We start from the raw sequence: 17,997 nt of genomic DNA, 5'->3' as shown, positions 1-17,997 counted from the left end.
CAATTGTAGCTGTATGACATACTTTTCTTGAGCTTGAGCATCGTTTATGTTTTGGTTCTAAAGTCTGTGCATGATCCAAATCCTAGAGTTTACTGTTAACAGAAGTTTCATTTTGACAGGAAAATGTTTCATAATTATTTTGTAACCACTGATATACAATGAATGAAATATGAGCTTCTTGTACTAATAATAAATCTATAGATGCATTAATGATAGACCTGCATTTATACTTACCTATAATTTTCCCAGTTTTGTGCATCACTAGTTGTAGCACATTTTATTAGTTTTTGAAAAAGTTGATCATTTAAGGTGATCATTAAGTCTGTGGTCATAAACTTCAAGTTTTCTTGCGTGAATTTACTTTAGCTAAAAAGTATTAGTAAGTATTTTAGTATTATCTGAAAGCCCTGTTACTCATATTTCTCTCTGGGATAAAATGGAGTTTTATTCTTCCTGATGTGAATTGTTTTTGGCAGCAAAACCAGACCCATCAATTTACGTGTGAGCCAAGAATGAAATTCACCAAGGTTAGTTTGCTTAGCAGCTACCGAACTGACATTACATGGGAAAAATATGTAATTTCTCCTGATTTAGCAAGACAATTGATATGTGGAAAGCATCTTTAATAAAGCTTTGCAACATCCAGCTATTCAGATGTTACCTGAACTAGTTTGTTGAAAAATTTTTAAAGCCAAAGAGCTTTTAAGCTGCAGGACAAAGACCTCCAAACGAGGGAATTACAGCACTAATGTGTTGATGAAACTTGAGTTCTAACCCCTTTCTGAGCAGATTTCAAACTGACTCAGGGTGAGTGACTGCATAAATTATTTCCACAGTTTGTTGGCAGGACTGGAACACAGCAACTTCAGATCTATGGTAACACTCTCAGCACTTAAATTTAAAGGAATAAATGATTTTAGAGGTAAATTTTGTCCTCTATTCTTTCCCACGGGAGCAAATGTATTTTGCTGCCAGTATTTCTGACTACATATTTCTGACTGAGAATATGCCCAGTAACTCTACACTACTGGAATGCGTACGGGATACACAGACACTTTTAGAGGTGTTTCTAGTAGGAATAAGGAAAGTACTAGTTCTGTTTCGTAAGATGCAAATAGAAGTTTATCTAGAATGCCATTGTTCAAGAAAGCTACTTGAAACTGCAACTGGTGTAAGAAAGGGATAGTAGGAAGGTGAAAAGAAAGGCAAGATCTTTTCTTTTCCTTGTACATAACAGAATTAAATAGATTTAGCTTAGTGAAACTGAAACTCAGAGAGAATATAATTACTATTTATAAATGTTTGGAGGCATATTACTCAGTAAGAAAGAAGGGGAGAGTTATTGATACTACGGGACAGTCAATAAAAAGAAGAGTTGAATACATGTGCAGATTGTAGAAAGAAGTTCCAGACTGTGAGACTGTGAGTGTCTGGAATAGGCTTCCCATTGGAACAGTGTAGAAAAATCAGGAAGAATCATGAGTAATCTATATTTAAATCATGCTTAATGCATTTATAACAGGGATTGTATCATCTATGACAGCAGAGGCCCTCTTTTCAAGTTGGAATCCTGCCTGGTATTCCCATCCATAGTAGCATTGGAGCTTAGAAAGTGCTATTCAAAGGATGTATTTTGTGCATTTACTTTTTTTATTTTTTTATTTTGCCTTTAATTAATAATCCTTTGTGAAAAACAGGGCTTCCTTTGGAGAATCAGCCGAAGCACTCTTGTGTAGCTTCTGGAACGGTTAGCAGAATTAGAATTTCCTTTCCTTAGAGAAGATGGGTGTTTAGTCAGCAATAAGGCTTATGGAATTCAAAGATAATCACATGAGCAGTAAAAGAAACAAGTCTAGGGTCCACATTTATCTGCTTCTCAACCGCATACTTCTGGCAAAGTTATTTTAGGAAGGTGACTTCTCTTTCTTTTTTTCTTTTTTTTTATATCTCCTACCTATTGAGATGACTACTTAAGGTGTAGCCAACAGTATTCCTATGGAATATACAACATTTCTGATACTCATTAAGATAGAATTTTCACTTTTTGCCTGGGTGGCTGTTGTGGATATATCCTGTCGATAAGCAAAGTGAACAAATGAAGCTTGATGAGAAAAGGTGTTAGAACTAGAATAACTGTTGAGACTACCTTTCTACTACAGCCAAATAAGAGTGAGAAATACATGCTTGCCCAGGAGCAACCCTGCAGTACGTGGGTTGTGTTGTCTTTCAGAGCTTTTAACTGCTTTCCTCAATGCTCCTGGGTACCTTAACAGGCTTTGTGTGCTTGTGCAGTGCTGCACCCAAACCAGTAACACATTAGGCTGAAAAAAGCATTGTGGAAACCACTGCGATTTGGTCCTGAGTTGGCCAAATAAACTGTATTGTCAATCCAAGGCAACCCTGCACAGAGCTACTCTGCAGTTGCTGCGTTATGCTTCCCAAATGGACTCAAATTGTCTGGTGGTGGAACCAGCTCTTGTATGCCTGTGGCTGTAGTATGTTTACTCTGCAAAACTCAGGCAATACTAGATGCTTGACAATTCACTATAATGGTATCACATGAAAGATTAAAATTTGACACTTCCTTCTTTTTGGAGCTGTATTTATTAATGTAAAACCCATGTAATAGTAATCTATACTTAGAGTTTTAGAAGTCAACCTCTCATGCAAATGTCACTGTATACTCTTACTGGTAGAATATTGCAGCAAGGGTTATGTATATTCAAAAAAAACAAAACAAACAAACAGTAGTGCAGTGGCTGGTGTTATGAAAAGCCTGCTGAAATGCTGCATTATTGTGGTAGTACAGGAGTTGATGAGCTTTCTTAGAATTGCAGAATTCATGAAATGCTGGTATAGAATAAGGTCTTGTTTTATATGTGATTTCTAAAAATTGTGTGTGTGTGTGTGTGGTATACTGTGCAGTATTTGACTTTAGGGAACCGTACTAATAGTAGTGATCAATACACCTTTATGGTTTAAGGATATAGCTATTATGAGCTTAATCATAGAAGTGTACCTATTTTTGTAAACTGGTCTTATTATATTGGTAATATCATTTGATTATATACAGAAACATTTTTGTATATATTGGAACTGCATAACAGAAGTCTTGGTAATCCTTGTTCTTTGCTCCTTATAGACAATGAATGATTTTGACTATTTAAAACTACTGGGCAAAGGAACATTTGGCAAAGTTATCCTGGTCCGAGAGAAGGCCAGTGGGAAATACTACGCCATGAAGATTTTGAAAAAAGAAGTTATTATTGCAAAGGTAAGGGAGGTTATAGTTTTAATATTATGTCAGTTTTTGAATGGAATAATCAACATCCAATACTTAAGGTGTATTTGATTTTTGATGGTAACTAAGTTTGACAGAAATATAAGTGCAAAGAAAATGAGTGAAATATACTTAGGTGTACAGATTTTGTATGCCTTTTTCCACTCTCTTATAACCTAGAGTGTGCAAAGGCATTGAGATAATTCACTGTGCAAGAAAATAATGTGATCAAAGTTTAAAAGAAGAAAAAGAGCATTGTAGGGTATATTGTACACCTAAACATTTCCTAAGTGATCTGCAAGTTTATTCAGATAAATACAGTTAATTTAGTGGGCCTATGCTCTATTTTTGCTATGTTAGATAAGAAAGCTGTGCATGGGAATAACATGCACATTGTTTCATTTTTTGAGGAAAAAGAGAAGTCTGAAGCTGATGTCTGAAAAAAATTATTTAACTGGAATTGTCCAGTCGCTTAAACTTGATTAGAGTAGCATTGTTAGCTCTTGTGGTTGGTTATAATTTTACTCAGTTTAAACTTGAAGATCATGTACTCTGAGCTCTATTTCTTGAAGTTCTAGAGTTTTGAATCCTGTTTGCACAAAACAACTTGAAAATAGGAATGCTACACACTGTTGTTATCATTATGCAATTAAAATAATCCCAATTACTAATTAAGGTGGTTTTTGAGGGATATGGACCTAATTGAAATTTTTTGAATGCTTGAGGCTAAGAATACTGTTATTCCTAAAGACTGAATGTGAATGGCAACTACTATGTATTATATATATTTTATTTTAAAATAGTCTTCATGTTTTTCCAATTTTCCTGTTGACCAATGGAAAGAGAGCTTACAGCATTCTGCAGGCTATTCTATGTTCATTTGTCTGCCTCTCACTCACTATCTAATAACTTTTGAATGTGTTGATCATTCTTGATTAAATTTAATAAAGGAATAGAAACCTCAAAGTGATTACATTTCTTTGAGCTTCATGAAAACCAGCCCCTGTGTTGCTTTTTCATCAACTTGATTCTGATCTAAACCTCATGATTCACTGGAAAATGGTAGATTCCTTTTTTTCCCCATGAGGGTGATAGCAGTTTAGATAGGTTGAAGATTTGCTCAAATTACAATTGATGAAGAATGGGATTTCCAAAAATCAGTAAATGTTGTCTCAGTTTGTTTTCATTAACATGAATAGGGTCAATATCAAATTAATGTTTTGTGCATTTGGAAGCTTAATAAAATAATTAATGCTCAGTAGTAAGATTAGTGAGAAAGTGTAATTAATCCTTACCTTTTCCTTTAACAGTATTGAAAATTATACCAAAAAGTAAAAGTAAATTAGTTAAATAAGAATTAAAATAGATTTTTCATCACAGTGTAAAAAGTCTCTATAGTAGTATACTGCAATGCTATGTATGTCTATTAAAATTTTCCTCATAGATAAGCTCTTAAGTCTACCTCCACAAAATTAACATACGAGGGAAGCTTTTGAACTTGACATTTCATAAAATTGAGCAGATACCTAAATAACTCACATTCATTTTTAAAAATATTTTTAATTTGGGATATTATAAAATGCATTTACAAGTAATGTTCTGTTCTCCCTCCTTTTTAACCTGTAGTCTGAACCTGAGAATGAACTTTTTTTCCACATCACCAATAAAAAAAATTATTGCAGACTAAATTAGATCACTGAAGATCAGAAAGATCAGTAGCAAGTCTGTTCAATTTATTTTCATGTCACTGTTTATTACAAGACTGTCCATCAGATATTAGATAAAGTGTTTTATTCAGTTTTGCTATATCATTGTTAATTTTTTTCTTACCTTTTCACTAACTCCTTCATTAATAGATACGCTTCATACTTTAAAGTGGCCATTTATGTTGAAATCTGATGGTGTTAAGAGTCATTGGTTGGGTGAAGACATTGAAGTTCCAGTTTTAGCAGTAAAGCAGAACTTTAACACAGACCTCCTTAGTATGGAATTTTGAATTCCTTCTTTTTCAGTAGTGATACAGAAATGTATTATCCTTTGCTCGGTAGAAGATATCGATGTCACATAGGTTGTCTTGGGTTGTGAACTAAACTGGGTACTTAAACTTTGCAGACGTACTGAAAAATTTTATGAAATTAATGGAATAGAAAAAAATGTAGCAATAAAAACGTAAGTTGAAGTTTACATTGTGTTAAGATTTATTTTTGTTAGGCTAGAAACATCCACTTTAAGTCCTGTGGTTCTTAGGCTTTTTCCTGATGTTGCCTCCAGCCTTTCTCCTTTGTCTTCCACAGTCTGAGCATCTAGAGTATGTGCTGGGTGTGAAGCACAGAGTTGCAAGGTGCAAAATAAGGGTGCAAAAGTTTCAAGGCTTTTCTTTGAGGAGCATATTCCTCTTAGACAGGGGCCCAAGATGAGTAATTTGGGAATTATTAGGAATATTTGTCTATCAAACAATAGAGAGAGAGGGTTCTGTGAGCACCACTCACTGCTGGTGCTCACAGTGGTAGCTGCTACCTCCTGTTCAAACTTTCATGTCTTTCTCAACAACGCAAGACCCAGTCCATTCTCTGGCTCCAGCACCTTCTTAGCAGTTGCACCCTTCCTCCAGTTCCTCCACCCAGCTGGAAATTGTTCATCAGGTCAGTTCACAACTTTCAGGAAACACAGCTGTATACTTAAGGGAGAGAGAGTGAAACTTTTTTTGTTTATTCATATATTTTAGTAAACACAGTGAATGGGTTTCGTGTCCCCCTTACCCCAAGGGGAGAAATATCCACAAAGCAGAGGATGCAACTTATAAAGTTACTTCATATTGCCATTGTTCATATGGAAAACTTCTAAAGATATGCTGAAAAATCTTTAGACTTGCTTTTTCCTTTGAGTGTTTTTTTTGTTTTTCCTCCAGTATGTGGCTGTCTGTATTAGCTACATTCAACATTACGCTGTTATTCAGCTAAATGGCATCATAATTTATTACTGCTAATTCTGTTGTTATTTTTTAACTTCTTATTTTGACAATTTTAAACGTATAATTTAAAACTCCTGACATCTGTGTTTACTTTGGAGTTTAATAATACCTTATCTTCAGAGCAGAGCCTGATAAGCACATACAGGACATTAATGTTATATTGGTGTTATTTGTAGCAATATTAAAGTATGTTCTGACTAAACAAATTTACTTATGACTGATGCTTGAGTCACCAAGTTAGTCTTTAGTTCAGTCTAATACTCAGCTGATGCTTAATGCCACAGTAAATATCAAAAAACAGCCTTGTGCTTCTCAGGCTTTTTAGGTCAGGACCCCAGCAGCCTGGGGAGAGGGGGATTCCCAACATGTGTTACTCAAAGAGCAGCATAAAACAACCATATGCATATAATATGAACTTCCTAAATTTATTGTCCTCCTCCCTGTCCTCAGGAGCTGCACAAGCCCTCTTCTGTGCCATCCTCTCCTGCTTGCCCTGCCAGGCCTGTGCCTGTGCTCTCTGCAGGCCTGGTGGTGCTGGGCTATACCCTGTCTCCAGGACTTTGCTCCCTCCTTGGAGGCTCCTTCCCACCTCTGGCATGCCTCCTGCCTGGGGACGGCCATAGGTGCAAGGACGGGCGAGCTTCCCCAGGCACAAATACCTGCCGGGGCCGACTTAGTTTCTTTTCCGTTTGGAAGGGGCTTTTGGTAATCCCTGCCACGTAGGCTGAGGGACAGGAGAGCACGTCTGTCTTATTCTGAATTGCCCCATTTTCAAAATCTATCTGGGAATGAGGAAAGTCGTTTCCTGGATGTTTCCCATCTTGTTTGGAGAAGGTCTGCATCCTTGGGGAGGGAGAGTAGGCACTGCCAGCGAAGCACTTCTCGTGTGGCTTCTGTAGGATTTTGTGGGGTCTGAGGAGGGCTTTTGTGTGGTTTCTCTTTAATTTTGGCTGAATGATTTTAAACAAAAACAAACAAACACCAAAACAACGTTTAGAAAACAGAAAAATGTTGTGGCTATTCTTACCATTAGGCTAAATTAGACTATATTCTACAGTTGCCTGTCAGCTACTAACTGTGTATGTTTCGTGCATATTGATTCAACTTGTGTGTACATTGTTCAGATAATGCACATCGGAATGGCATTTTCTGATGACTACATTTTTAAACTATCAAAACAGATATCTTTTTTTTTTTTTTTCCTTTTCACTATGCAGTGGGTATAAAGACTTCATTTTAAAGCAATAAAATAGAAGAAAAAGAAAAGAAATTCAAATATGCAGAATTGCATGGTGCCAAACTTAGTTTACTTTAAAATGTATTCTCAAAAATTCAAAAATATGAATACTTTTCATTTTTCCTTTAAAGCAAGCAGGTTAATTCATTTTCTAAATCTGAAATATTGCTTTGTTTTTGGAAGTGTTGACTTTTTCCTTGTAGTTAATTAAGTAGGATTTTATATCTTACTTCAAACCTGCTTCTTGTACTTTTTATTTCTCAGGATGAAGTGGCTCATACGCTTACAGAAAGCAGAGTATTGAAAAACACCAGACACCCTTTTTTAACAGTAAGTATGAGGAACTTAAGTTTTAAGTGCAATTAAGAACTTGTAACAGGTAATTTTGAATGACATGGGCATTCCATTATGAACATAATTTATGAACAAGTTTTTTTGAAGTCTTTCTTATGATGATTTATAAAGATGCAACAGCTGTCTGGTATTTACGATATCTTTTATATCTTTAATGTTAAATATGCATTTAACAGTTCAGAAATAAAGTTTTGTAAAGCTTAACTGCACTGAAAGCAAATTTAATGGTAGAATGGAACTGTTGAGGGACTTTTTACGATTTTTGTATATGAACTCTTTTAATAAATCTTTTAGAAGTTATTGATTTCACATAGTTGTCAAGGAAGTAATTTTTGCAAAGAAAACTTCAAATTGTTAAGAATTCAATAAAATGATAAAATACCTATTAGTTCAGCAAAAGCAACCCATGATGCAAGAAAGCTTAAATACCTTCAATATCTGTGTCTTCATGTGGTTAATATTTAATAGAAACAAAATACTGAAGAGAATATGAGAATTTTGATACTACTGACAAATTATGATTAATAATTTTAATTTTATAACATACTTCCTTCTATGGAAGTAATTCTTACACTCCTGCTTTGGTAATACATTAGAAAATCTTTAAATTGATTTCAAAATAAATAACATGTTATTCTGAGATAGGAAACTTTTTTTTCTCTACTAAAAAAATGAAAGCATGGCATGGAAGCTTCCTCATGTAGAAAAACATAAACCCTTTAGAAAGGAAAGGATTGCATTTACATTGCTTGGCCAAAATACTCTTGGAAGTTCAGTCAATGAGATCTTTAAAAGTTTCTTAAATTAGAATGTAAAAGGTAAGGAGGAGTAGGTGTATTTTCACTGAAGTCAAGCAAAAACGTCACTATGGTTGTATCTTTATATCTTTCTGAGATGAACAAGCGTTTTAGAGACACAGTATTTAAGTTATGTGAGCCTCCTTATGATTTTGTTCTACTGCATTTCTTTTTTTTAGGCCAAACCTGCATCTGTAGATTTTCTTTTGTATCATTTTTCCTGACAAAATCAAATAAATTTTGAAAAGTCAAAAATTGTAATTGATGAAAACATTTGTTACAATTTAAAAATGATATGTAAACAATATATGCATCTGGCACTCTGTGTTTTTAACATTACATACTATGCGCAAATAGAAAGTACTTGTTTTGGAATTGAAAGCAAGCTGGAGGGTAAGATAACTTCAATTTTATTTGGAAGAAGAATGAAAGAATATGTACTCTCAATTGTGTAAATCAACATAATAAGATATTAAAATGATGAAAGTAGATGAATGGTACTATGTATGGCAGTAAGAAATGCAGTAGAAAATTTTGTAGTTTAATAGCTATTTAATATTTTATTATAAAAAGCATCCTGTTTTCATTTTCAGTGGACATGTAACAGAGATGAGGGAAGACATGAAGGTTTTTATGTTAATTCATCTCAAGCTCCAGATAGGTTAATTAAAACAGTGAAAGTTCTCACCAAGAAAGTTCCTGAAAGTTCTCAACAAGTCAGAATTGTCTGCTTAAGAGGATAAAATTAAATTTTGTTACTGTTAAAATGCAAGAAATTGGTTTAATACAAGATGATAATTGGTTTGCTTTTGCTGTTTTCTTTGCAAGTCCTTGAAATATTCCTTCCAGACAAAGGATCGTTTGTGTTTTGTGATGGAGTATGTTAATGGAGGAGAGGTAAGTTTAAAAAACACATTCTGCACTTTTAATGGTAGTGATGCCACTGGGCCACAATTTAAAGGGTGTATTTTTTTTTTGCCATTTTTGCTTTCTAGTATCTTTGAAGTATCTTTTTTTTTAAAAAAAAAATTATATTAAGAAAAAAAAAGACTCTTTAAAGTATTATCTCAAAAACACTTCCCATTCTTGAAAAATTAGACTGTTATATTTTGAAAGATAATTTCACGGGAGAGAAATAATTAAAAATACCTTTTTAATTTAATTTAATTTTATTTTATTTTATTTATTATTTTTTTTCTTCAGGTTCTGGTACGATATGGTTTTAATCCAGTGCAAACAAGCTAAAATAGTTTAGTGGTCTTGCTTTTGTCTTAATGTGAAATATGCATTCTTTTCTTTCCTATAGCCATTGCAAGTACCCAGGAGAAAAGAATGGGGTGTTCATGTTTTTCTTTACTTCTTTCCCCTTTGCTTGATATACTCTCTGGAAATTTAAACCTAAGTGCAAAATTTTGTATAGTGTTGTAAACCTTTGTTGTCCTCCAGGTGTTTTACTGAAGAGTAGAGTATCAAAAACTCTAGAGTATCAGTCAAGTGGAATTAAAAATAATTGCAATATAAGAAGAGAGCTTTCATCTACCTTTTGAGTGCCTTTAACTATTCAGATGTTATCTCATTACAACATGAACTAGGGGGAATTTGTTATTTTGTATACTGCATGCTGCATGATAATGTTAAAGGACTAAGCATTTCCTTTATCTTTTTTTATGAAAAAAAAAAAGTGTTAATTCAGGAATTGTTGCAACATGATGCTATGTTTTACATTATAATTTTGCTGCATTCTCCTTCAATAAAACTGTCTTCAACTGCAATTCTAATGCCTAAGCACCCGCAGGGTCTTGTGTTCCTTACTTGTCTCATGTTCCTTGCTCTTGCAATTTCTGGGTCCAGTGTCCATTTACATTTACATTTACATCCATGTACATTTACACTCATCTGTGGCTACCCTATACCATTGGTGGCCAAACATGTTGGTGTGGGTTCTCATATAGGAGGATGTATTGTTCAACTCAGTATGCATGAACCCAGCATCACAGGCATTGAACCATTGTGGCTAGTGACAGTAGATACAGAATTTCCCTCAATGGTTATGGGATAATAACCTTCTATTGAACACTCAGTTGGCTTATTTGGCGTTAATCTTGTATCACTAATACTAAATCAGTGCTACTTACAGGGAGTTTTTAAAAGGACTCCTTGTAAACTAGCTAATTCTTCATAGTCATTTCTGTAATCTCAGGAGATGTACTTTGAAAGTATGTTTTAAACAACAACCTTAGAATTTCTGTCAGAAATTTATGTCAGTATCCTTGACTCTGACCCAGGTGAAAGCAAGAGAAATTCAGGCTTCTGCCTTACTACAGTAATAAAAAGTCTATTCAGTACTAGGAACCTTCAGTTTCTCTTCCTATGATTAGGAAAAAGACAGTAAAATGAGGGGTCCTTGATTTTCATTCTGGAGGAAAATAAGTTGTGTTAAAGTGTGTTACTGCATACAAAACGTAAACTTACTAATTTTCTTTCAACTTGAAAAAAATTATTTTCTTTAGCTAAATATATAGAAGCAAAATGTTCGGGGATTTTTTGAAGCAAATTATTCAGACAGAAATATTGACTGAAATTTTTCTTATCCTGGCAACTTTTATAGTTTATTTTCTGCTGCTTAAGGACCCAATCTTGAAATAAGTGTTTTTTAGTGTTACTGTTAGACACTGTGGTTGAAATGTTTAGCAATGTCTATTGATCATAAACTATGTTACAGTATAAAACTAGGATGATACTTCTGGCATTATGTTTACTTCTGAATACCATTGTTATCTTGAAGGAATTACATTAAAGTACCATGTGATTACAGTTTAAGGTTTAAGTTAGTAGTATATTACAATGTTCCCACAACCTTTTGGATGCACAAAATGGGTAAAAAATGTGGCATATGAATTAATTTACTAACAATGGCTCTGTTCTTGGGGAATGCTTTCAGGGTGTATATTTCCCATTTTTGATTTCTGGTATTTTGCTGTAAAGGCTTAAATGCTTTAGGAGTGAAATCTATCACATACATTACTCTACAGGATACACTGATTCAGTTGATTAATAAGTTGATTAACTTCCGTGCTTTGGACTTTCAGGATAATTCCACATTCTATACTCTTTAACTAACTTAATTGGTAATTATCTGTATAATAAAATTAGACTCTAAAATTTGTTCAGATGGTTGCTCCACACCAGGATTCCGAATCATTGTTCTGCTTGCATATTTCTTCTGCGGTTCTTACTTCAATTCATTAGTGAGACAGAACCAAATGTTTTGTTGTAATTGAAAAAGTGTTATTACTGTCTAGAAAAAAACAGAGATGATTCACAAGCTACCTGATGAAAAATAACTGAATATCATTGTAAAATTTGTTATTTTTATGTGGATTGAGTCCTGTTTTCTTTTCCTGAACTCTGCCTAAGAGAGAGTATTCCTTGGCCTTAAATTTTAAATTCTTACAGTCCAAAATACAGGTCCCTGTATTTCTCTGGGTATGAAATTTGCCTAGAAGTTCTATGAAGTCTGAAACGATAAAAAAAAAATAATTCAAAGTTTCAAGGATGTTAGTTTGCAAAACAATCAAAACTGTAAGCATACGAGTAAGCTTTATTACAGAGCTGAGCAAGCCTAATACACAGTAGCAAGAGCCAGTCATGCAACATTCAACATACTAACTAAGGCACTAACATTTGTAGAAGTTTAACACATTGATTCGTAAAGGTTGGGTCTTTTACATATTTGGCGTGCTAGGCTCTGCAGTTGAATATGCTTTTATATTTGACTTTTTATTTTTATTTGTAGAGATTTTTCCATTATTTTTTTATTAGAAAAAACACCATGGCAACATTGTTATTCAGTTTTTAAATACAGACATACTAGGAAATTTATAGCTACAATCTTCACTGTAACTATAGCACCCTCATGTATGCCATCAAAAATTATGCACAAAATGGCTTTCTTTGTGCCAAAGCTATTTCTACAGCAATTCTACTGACTTTAGCTCACATATTTAATAACTGTAAATCAATAAATAGTGCAAATGTTGGAAGCTCTTTTCATAACCTGCCATCAGATATCTTATTTTCCTTCCCAGACATAATAAATCCTGTCTTCATGTTCTGACAATTGTAAATGGAGCCTGGTGGCCTAATCATTCCAAAACAGTAAACTATACAATTAGCTGAAAATGCTGGTGTAATTTCATGGAATTAGATTTTTCTATTATAATTCTTAAGGTTGCTTTAGGATCTTTAGCATATGTGTGAGTGTATATGAATTCACTTCTAGCATGCATTATTATACCTAAATAATCATTCTTCATTGAAAACTACTACATATGGTTTGATAACAACTATGCTAGGTGCTATAGTAATACGAAGAATGCTTATGACAACTGACTGTATTAAAATGGTAATGTTTTACTTACAAGATAGTTCATATTTCCCATCAGACACACTGCCCACTCTACCTGCTAGGTAAGTAAGGCCCCAGATTCCTGCTGTTTCACACATGGTTAGTCACCACTGTTGCTTGTGGATGGAGATGTCAGAATACATGTGCATGTCTTAAAACATTTTCAGGGGCTCTGATTCACAAACAGAGGATTCTGCATTGGATGGTTTTAGTGGTCCATAGTTGTGCTTATGCTAACAGTTCAGATGCATGGAAAGCAGAGGCTGGTCCACCACAATCTGTAGCTGAGTTTTGGCTTTGGTTTTGTATACTGTACTGGGCTGCAGTCGGGGGGTATGCTGGCTGCAGTGGGAACAACTGAGCAATTCCAGTGGCTAAACAGCTCAGGGAGAATAATTTGGCTCTTCACCCAGTTGGAGAACCATATTAACTTACTTCTCCTTAAGCCGCCTCGTGTTCAAAAATTGGTTCTTTCTCAGCCAAGACAATGATGAAAAGAAAGTGGTTTTGGTTGCCTTTTTTTGTTTGTTTGTTTTTGTTTTTACCTAGTCATACGTAAGGGAAGTGCTTAACTTTATAACTTGCATGTGTCCACTTTGTGAGTTACTGGTGGAAGGAAAATTGGAGCATTTGTTACAGACTGGACATACTAATGTGCATTAGTATGAGCTAATAAATTCTGGTTGTATGTAACATTAACATAAACTGACTTGGGAACTCACAATCTCCTTTGCAAATACAGAACAATTGCTAGTTGTTTCTAACTGGTCATTTTACTTTGAATGAATATTGATAGCATTTTGTTGGAAAAAAAAAAAGAAACACTAAAGAAAAATTTTGTCTACACAGTTTATCTACTCATAGATTCATACTGGGACACTTTATAAATGTTGTATTTTGCCTTTTTGGGATGAAGATCTAGTTATTTAATGGTGTTTATTTCCTATGTAAATAAATATCCTGCAAAAATGCATGGAAAAAAAATATATTTATTCTTTACTCAATTTTCTAATATCTGAAGCACTTAATGAAAACAGAGTTGCTTGCTTAGGCTCTGTGTATCTTCTGTTTATGCTGGCAAATAAGCTGTGGGATAGTACAGAAATCAGGGTACGATAGGCTTGTCTGATATCAGCATCAGGGGTTGGTATTTAAAGAGGGTATGAGTACTAGAAACAATTGAAATGCACACAAAATAATGATCCCCCTTGTCATGCAGGTATTCCATTTTTGTACAGGGTATTTTGAGAATTCAACAAGAGATTGAAAGGGTAATGCAGATACAATGAACAAAAATTAAATACTCTCTTTAAATCAAAAGTATATTAAATTATAGTTTCTGTGTGCTTCTGTGAAGTCTTAGGTTATAGAAGGATATACTGCCAAAAGGCTCAATTTAGTGGTAAGTTTGTTTAGCTTCAGAAACAATATACGTTTTTTGAAGTACTGCTGTCAGGAAAGGTGACTTTTACAAGTTTGTAGGACTGACTTTTTTTTTTTTTTTTTAGCAGAGAAATTTAAAAATACACAGTTATGGACACCCTTGTCTATAATGTACAAAATCATGTTTCCTGTATTTCTCTTTTGTTGCTCATTAGTTTTTGTGGTAAAATCAAAACCATCCTGACATGGAGTAAGGAAGGCCTGCTTGGTCTTAAGTAGATTATGGAAATATACTTACTAATCTGTTTAAAGACTTTCCTAAGCATTCTTAACACAGTAAATGCAACTATCAACTTTAGAGTGACTTTAAATTAAATGGACAAATCCTGCTTTCTTGCACGTGCGTGTGTGTTTCATGTTTAGAGAGTGATGTTTTATCTGAGAAGACAATGATAACCCCACAGAACTTTAGCATCATCTTAGGCTTTTCCATTGCAGATGATGTTATTGAGAATACATAATGACTAATAATTTTCACTGAAAGACTTATGTTAAAGAATTGTTTGTGAAGTATTGTTAATTATGACGTATTGAAAAAGAGAGAAAAAAGAAAAACCAAAAAACAAGGAAATGTCTACGCTGTAGTAAAGAAATACAATAAATGCATAGGTTCCTTCTTATAAGCCCTAAGCAGATGTCTGTTTGCTTTTTCTAATGACTGTAATATCATTAGCATTATGAATTTGCTGTTTTTGTAAAATACCAGTTCACCTGTTCAGTCAAAGTCTGCTGAAGAACTAGACATCCTTACAGTGCAAAGAAAAGTTACTAAATTACTGAAAAACTTAAGGTGGAACCATCATATAGGTATTTTAATGATATTTCTCAATGGCTTAAAATAAAATTTTGAGGAAGTGGTGGAGGGAGAAGCACACAATGCTGCTGCTGCATACTTTTTTTTCCTCCGGTAACTGAAGGTTAAATGAGTAGCAAACAGAATGCCTTAAACAAGATTGGTATATTGATTAAAACGCTGATTTAACAGCTCGCTTTCTCCCTTTGGAAACCTGGAAAAGATAAGCCAGCTGCTGTCTAAGAGTGCTGAGTGTCCACTGAGAGTATACTATCTATCATCACAATATGGTGATGAGAGGTGTTTTATGTTTGTGTTAATTTCCCCCACTAAATCAGTAATTATTACAATCCTGTCCCTGCTGTTTACCCTGCAGCTGTTTTTCCATTTGTCGAGAGAGCGGGTGTTCTCAGAGGACCGCACACGCTTCTATGGTGCAGAAATTGTCTCTGCTTTGGACTATCTGCATTCTGGGAAGATTGTGTACCGTGATCTCAAGGTAAAAAAGAAAAAAAAAAAAAGAAAAAAAAAGAAAAAAAAAGTAATCAAAATTTTGTTTCTGCAGAGACTATTGGGACAAACACAAAGTAATTATAAAGTTGCACTATTCAGAGTTAATGGGGAAAAAAAATCTGTGTTCAGTTTAAAGTTCTAAGTACCTTTATACTGAAGGAATCAGTTTGGTAGATACAGTAGTCTATAGATGGATATATTGCTTGAGTTTTTCCTGAACACAAACAAACCAACAAAAACAGCATTCCTTAATGATACCAGTTGAAGGAGATTTAAACTTCCAAACTTTTTTTTTTTTTTCCTGTTAATTACAACTTTATTCAGGTTTCAACACAAACCTCAAATATGTTTCCCAGTGTCTCCAAATGAGGGAAATGGGGAATTGGGAAAATGTGACTACATTCTGTTTATCTCATCAAAGAACTATGTTTTGAGAACATTCCCAGAATAGTTCAATAGGAGAAGAATTTCAGCATTAATTTTAAAATTAATGTCTTTTGTATATTGGAAAAGATAATAGTGGAATGTAGTTTGTCTTAGATTTGTTTGTGTATGCAGTTATCTTACTTGCTCTCTTGCCTGAAGTGCCTTTTATATGGTGCTGCAGACACACTATGGGCATGTTTTATGAAAAACAACCCCACTTTCAATAGAAACATTTTCTAACTTACATGGGAGGAACCTCTAATTTCCATGATGAGACCATTTTATTTTTGTGAAAAGCCTAATATATATATTTTTTTTTTCTGTGGGAGATTGTGCCATTATACATTGTCACATTTTACGTGTGCACCAGTGGAGTTCATTCATGAACTCCCTTGTACAGGAACTGAAAACAATGAGGCTGTGGTAGGCAAGTTTTGCTCAGGGCAGTAGACAGAAAACAAGATACCGGATTGCACGTTGGTAGCAGAATCTGTCGGAATAACATGGAGTGCTGTGATATCTTGGAAAAATATGCAGTTATCTGGCCAAGGAATGATATGATATGTCATGATTTTTTGTTTAAATTCCAAATAAGGAAAGAGTAATTTGAAAAAATTCTTTGCAAGTATACAAGAATTAATTTGCCTCAAGATTTTATTTTTACAATAGCCTCTCTACCCCCAGTTTTGTCTGTTATTAAAAAGACTGGAAAATAAAGATATTTTAAGAATTTATTTTCAAAGAATGGGACATGGATATATAGTAAGTGTTTGATGACAACACAGTAAGTAAAATACATTATGATAAATGAAGATCATGTATCAGCAAAGGAAACCTATGAAGTCTTACCAATTGGTAGTCATGTTTGTGACCTTGAATTCCTTGATTTTATCTTGAGAATATTTAGAAAATTATTTTTCTTACTTTTTATGGAAGATGTGCCAAACTTGTGAATGAATATAACTTTAGAATGAAAGGCCATGCTTTGAATTACAAGTGATTTACTATTCTAAACTGTATTAAGTAGCATTAAATAGTTATTTAAATTGTATAAGAGTAAACACTATTAAATGCTAGTATGTAATAGATGTTGATTTTTTTTTTTTTGGTAAATTATAGACAAATTGAACCGTAAGTTCGTAGCTTTTAAAAAAAAATAAAAAAAATGATGTAATGCATCAGCCTGTCCTCTTAAGAAATACTAAGGGAACTTTTTTTCCCCAACACACAGTTAGAAAATCTAATGTTGGATAAAGATGGACATATAAAGATTACAGATTTTGGACTTTGCAAAGAAGGAATCACAGACGCAGCAACTATGAAAACATTCTGTGGTACTCCAGAATACCTGGCACCTGAGGTATGATTTAGAATATACTCTTATAATGTACTATGCAATGTTTATTTTTCATTTAATTTTAGACTGCAGTGTTTGTATGATGAAAACTGTTCATTGTAGTGAAGAGCTGACTGTCTGCCTGAATAATACTATACAGTTGTTATTCAGAATTTTATATGCTTGCTTTTAGTGATTTTAGTGATTGTATGTATACTGATGCTGTGCTCCTTAGTGTTTAAAAATGCCTTTAACACGCATTTTCCTTCTCATGTTTGCCTTTCTCTGTTAAAATTTTTATCTTCTGATGATTTCTTCAAAAATAATCTTCCATCTGTCTGTCACTTGGAACATATGATTTTACTTGACTGAGCTGTATAACTAGAGTTTATATAGTCCTAGTGGACCAGAGGGGGGGAAGAGGAAAGTGTTGAGTTTG

The 17,997-nt window shown here is 33.9% G+C and overlaps 1 protein-coding gene across 4 annotated transcripts in view; it reads left to right on the top strand.

The window, feature by feature from the left end:
• AKT3 (AKT serine/threonine kinase 3) overlaps window positions 1-17,997 on the top strand; it is a 153,791-nt gene that overhangs the window by 100,641 nt on the left and 35,153 nt on the right. For all 4 annotated transcript variants that reach the window (XR_014691691.1, XM_084515114.1, XM_084515113.1 and 1 more), the window contains 5 exons: window positions 3,143-3,274; window positions 7,753-7,818; window positions 9,468-9,536; window positions 15,660-15,782; window positions 17,454-17,582. Coding sequence is in view for 3 of the 4 variants with exons in the window: in XM_084515114.1 (XP_084371240.1) it covers window positions 3,143-3,274; window positions 7,753-7,818; window positions 9,468-9,536; window positions 15,660-15,782; window positions 17,454-17,582 (519 nt within the window). In the remaining variant the exon portion in view is untranslated. The remainder of the gene's footprint in view (window positions 1-3,142; window positions 3,275-7,752; window positions 7,819-9,467; window positions 9,537-15,659; window positions 15,783-17,453; window positions 17,583-17,997) is intronic.

The sequence above is a fragment of the Aythya ferina genome (assembly GCF_964211825.1).
Source record: "Aythya ferina genome assembly, chromosome: 3".
Lineage (NCBI taxonomy): Eukaryota > Metazoa > Chordata > Aves > Anseriformes > Anatidae > Aythya > Aythya ferina.
Note: the sequence above shows the minus strand (reverse complement) of the source record. Positions and strands in the feature narration are given on the sequence as shown.